At 37.2% G+C, this 3,194-nt stretch overlaps 1 protein-coding gene across 2 annotated transcripts in view; it reads right to left on the bottom strand.

The window, feature by feature from the left end:
- Positions 1-722: 722 nt before the first annotated feature.
- The window catches only part of c7h2orf76 (chromosome 7 C2orf76 homolog), a 60,109-nt gene continuing 57,637 nt past the window's right edge, over positions 723-3,194 (bottom strand). For both annotated transcript variants that reach the window (XM_036138763.1, XM_036138762.1), the window contains one exon: positions 723-1,060. In XM_036138763.1, coding sequence (XP_035994656.1) covers positions 984-1,060 — 77 coding nt within the window. In that variant the 3' untranslated portion in view covers positions 723-983. The remainder of the gene's footprint in view (positions 1,061-3,194) is intronic.

Genomic DNA, 3,194 nt, shown 5'->3' with positions numbered 1-3,194 from the left:
CCGCCCCTCCTCATTTGGATAATGATGCAGAAATACATACAGAAATGGGAAAAGGACAGGCATAAATAAATACTGTTGAAGAAATAAATGAGATATTAAGACAGAAATAGATACACTTAAGAACTAAGTAATAAATAAAGTTGACGGTTATAATGAAATTATAATTATTAGAGGAATGAATAAGCTAATTATAAATGTAAATTTATCTCATTGTATAATTACTGATTATATTTATTTTGTATGCATTTATTTTATGCTTATGCATTTGAGCATATTTATATTTTATTATGTCAGAGTCAGTCCTCCAAACTCAGACAAGAGGTGTCAAGTTCTCTCAAATTTGTTCATCCAACTTTGTTAGCTTAGAGACATGGGCCATGATAGAGAGAAGATCCGGTTTGAATCCCTGTCTTTTCCTGACATGGACCATTTCATGGCATCTTTTTTTTCATGCTTTGTAAATTGGTTTGTAAACTTCTTGTTTTTGAAACATCCATTTATTTGGTATATCCACTTACACAGCTACATTGGCATTACAGTCAGAATGGAAGTTTAATCTCACTGACAATCCTAAAACAATCTGAATCACCACACAAATGGACGTCATAGACGACATCAAGGAAGCTTTACTCCAATAAACATGTTTTCATGTTTAACAACTGTATATACAGTCATACCACATTGCCGGGCAGTGTCAGTGCTTTTACACAGTAAAAAAAAAGTATTTTTCAAAGTTTATTCAACATATTTATATAAATTACATTCACAACAAAGACATTTCAATGGTTAAGTTTATCGGATGCTTACCATCTTGATAAAAGAACATAAAAGGCCAAAGTGTCATACTGTTGCATATGCTTAACAAAAAACAGCTTAAAAAATCACAACTTTTTTTCATTACAAAGGACAATAGCAACCTCCTGATTGTTATTGTCCTGCCAGTGCTTCAGAGATTAGTCAGGCTGTAACCTTCCACTCCGTGGTCACCATGTAGATTTGGGATTTGCTTTGTAAACAACATAATCTTCTTCTCTGAAGAATCCTACTTCTGTTTCATTAGCTGGAAAGAAAAAGTGAAATATTTAGATTAAACAGATCTGCTTGAGATTTTTATTATATATATATATATATATATATATATATATATATATATATATATATATATATATATATATATATATATATATATATATATATATATATATATATATATATACATACATACACATACATACATACACACACACACACACACACACACACACACACACAAAAATCATACTACTGCACCTCTGCATCATCTAGTCACTTCATTTACCAGTCTGATAGAAAATCCTTTATTTCCCCATTTAACGTTCGGTTATTACACTGTGCACATAAATATTGGGCAAGTAAGCTTTTTGACCATATTCTCATTTTATGAGTACAGTCTCCAAGCTGTATAAATGTCAATGTTCAGGGAATTTAAGCACGGCAGGTGATGTGTATTTCTGTAGAAAAGTTTTTATAAAAAGGCTAAGAGGTTAAACAACCTATTTCAAGCTATACGCGAACCCTAAAACTCCACGGAACGCAGAACCTCCTTGGTGCCGTGCCTTCATGGCTAGTCGCTGCAACTCTAGTAAGTCAGGGGTTCCATCCAGCGCGCCGCTGCACATTTATGAAGCGTCGGCGCTCGCCACTTCTCTAAAATATGCCCGTTCTATTCTTGCCGCTTGCTGTACAGACTCCACTCCATCTAGAGCAGAGCAGACCGTTCAGGCAGGAAGTCAGTTGATGAAAAGCAAAGTGGATCGAGGTTAAAAATAAAAGACTACATGTGAAGGGTTTGGATCACATTTTACCGTGAAACAGCAACATGCCGTTACCTGCGGCTCCAGCACCAATCCACCAGCAAATCTTACTTAATACTTGACTCCATGGATGACAATTTTAATTGTATTGAATGCTTACAGGTACAGTCCTGTTGCACGATGATGCAATCCTTGCGTGATCCGAGTCCAACTGCGCACCAGCGCTCTCCGCTCTAAAATCACTCCCGGTGGAATAGGTGCCTGACAGAAAGCGTGGCGCTTCTGCAACGCCTCCACAGTTAATGGAGCTTCTGCAGGTCTTTTCTCCCAGCTGCTGTAAGACTTTATATTCTCTGCTGCTCAACACAGACTCAATGAGTGTTTACAACATGTTAATGGCTGCATGGGTTCTGATTTGATCAAGAATCGTTTACACTTATGGTAATATACAACAACACAAAGTAATTATTTTTTTAATGTACTATATTAGTACTTTGTGTATGCACTCATTTCATAATGCAAACTATACCTAAAACAATTATTTAAAAAAGATCCTCAAAGACGGCTCCATATTTCACTGTTCGCACCATTGCACAGGCAGGAATTATAAGACTGAGACATTAAAGGCCGTAGGACAACATTAAAACAGATAAACAGAGGCAAAATGGAGCACTTTATTGTGCGTAGCAAACCATCAACCAGTGCAGACTCCTGACAACCCACCACCGAAAGAAAAGAGGAAAAATGTTCTCTCTCTTATGGCTTTAGTTGGGGATGTCAACTGTCCTCAGCCCTAGTGCATCCTTTGTCGGGAGAATTTAGCTAATGCTAGCATGGTTCCAGACAAGCTGAAGAGGCACTTGGAAACGAAACATCCATTTTATGTTGAGAGAAACTTGGCCTACTTTAAAAGAGCGCAGGATTTGAACCAGAGGCGGCAAGTCTGTTTGTTGGATTCTGTGAAAGTGTCTGAAAAGGCAATGGAGGCTAGTTACATGTTAGCAGAGCTTAATGCAAAGCAGAAGAAACCTCACAATAGTAAAGACACTCATCCTCCCCACTTTCCAAAAAATAAAAAAATCACAGGTGTCATGCTGGGTCCAGATGAGCTGTCCAAAGTGCCGTCGTCTGATAATACAATCAAAAGAAGAACCGATGACATGTCACAAGACTTTAAGCAACATTTGACAGAGAAATTACAGGTGAGCGGCAGATTTTCCCTACAAATAGACAAATCTACTGACATAAATGGGGCTGCCCAACCTCTGGGAAACGTCAGATATGTTGATGGTGACTCCATCAAGGAGACCTTTTTCTTCTGAAAAGAAATGGAAAATCATACTATGGGAGAAAAAATATTCAGGGTAACTAATAACTATTTAAAAGAGAACAGGATGACCT

The sequence above is a fragment of the Fundulus heteroclitus genome, chromosome 7 (assembly GCF_011125445.2).
Source record: "Fundulus heteroclitus isolate FHET01 chromosome 7, MU-UCD_Fhet_4.1, whole genome shotgun sequence".
NCBI classification, from domain to species: domain Eukaryota; kingdom Metazoa; phylum Chordata; class Actinopteri; order Cyprinodontiformes; family Fundulidae; genus Fundulus; species Fundulus heteroclitus.
Note: the sequence above shows the minus strand (reverse complement) of the source record. Positions and strands in the feature narration are given on the sequence as shown.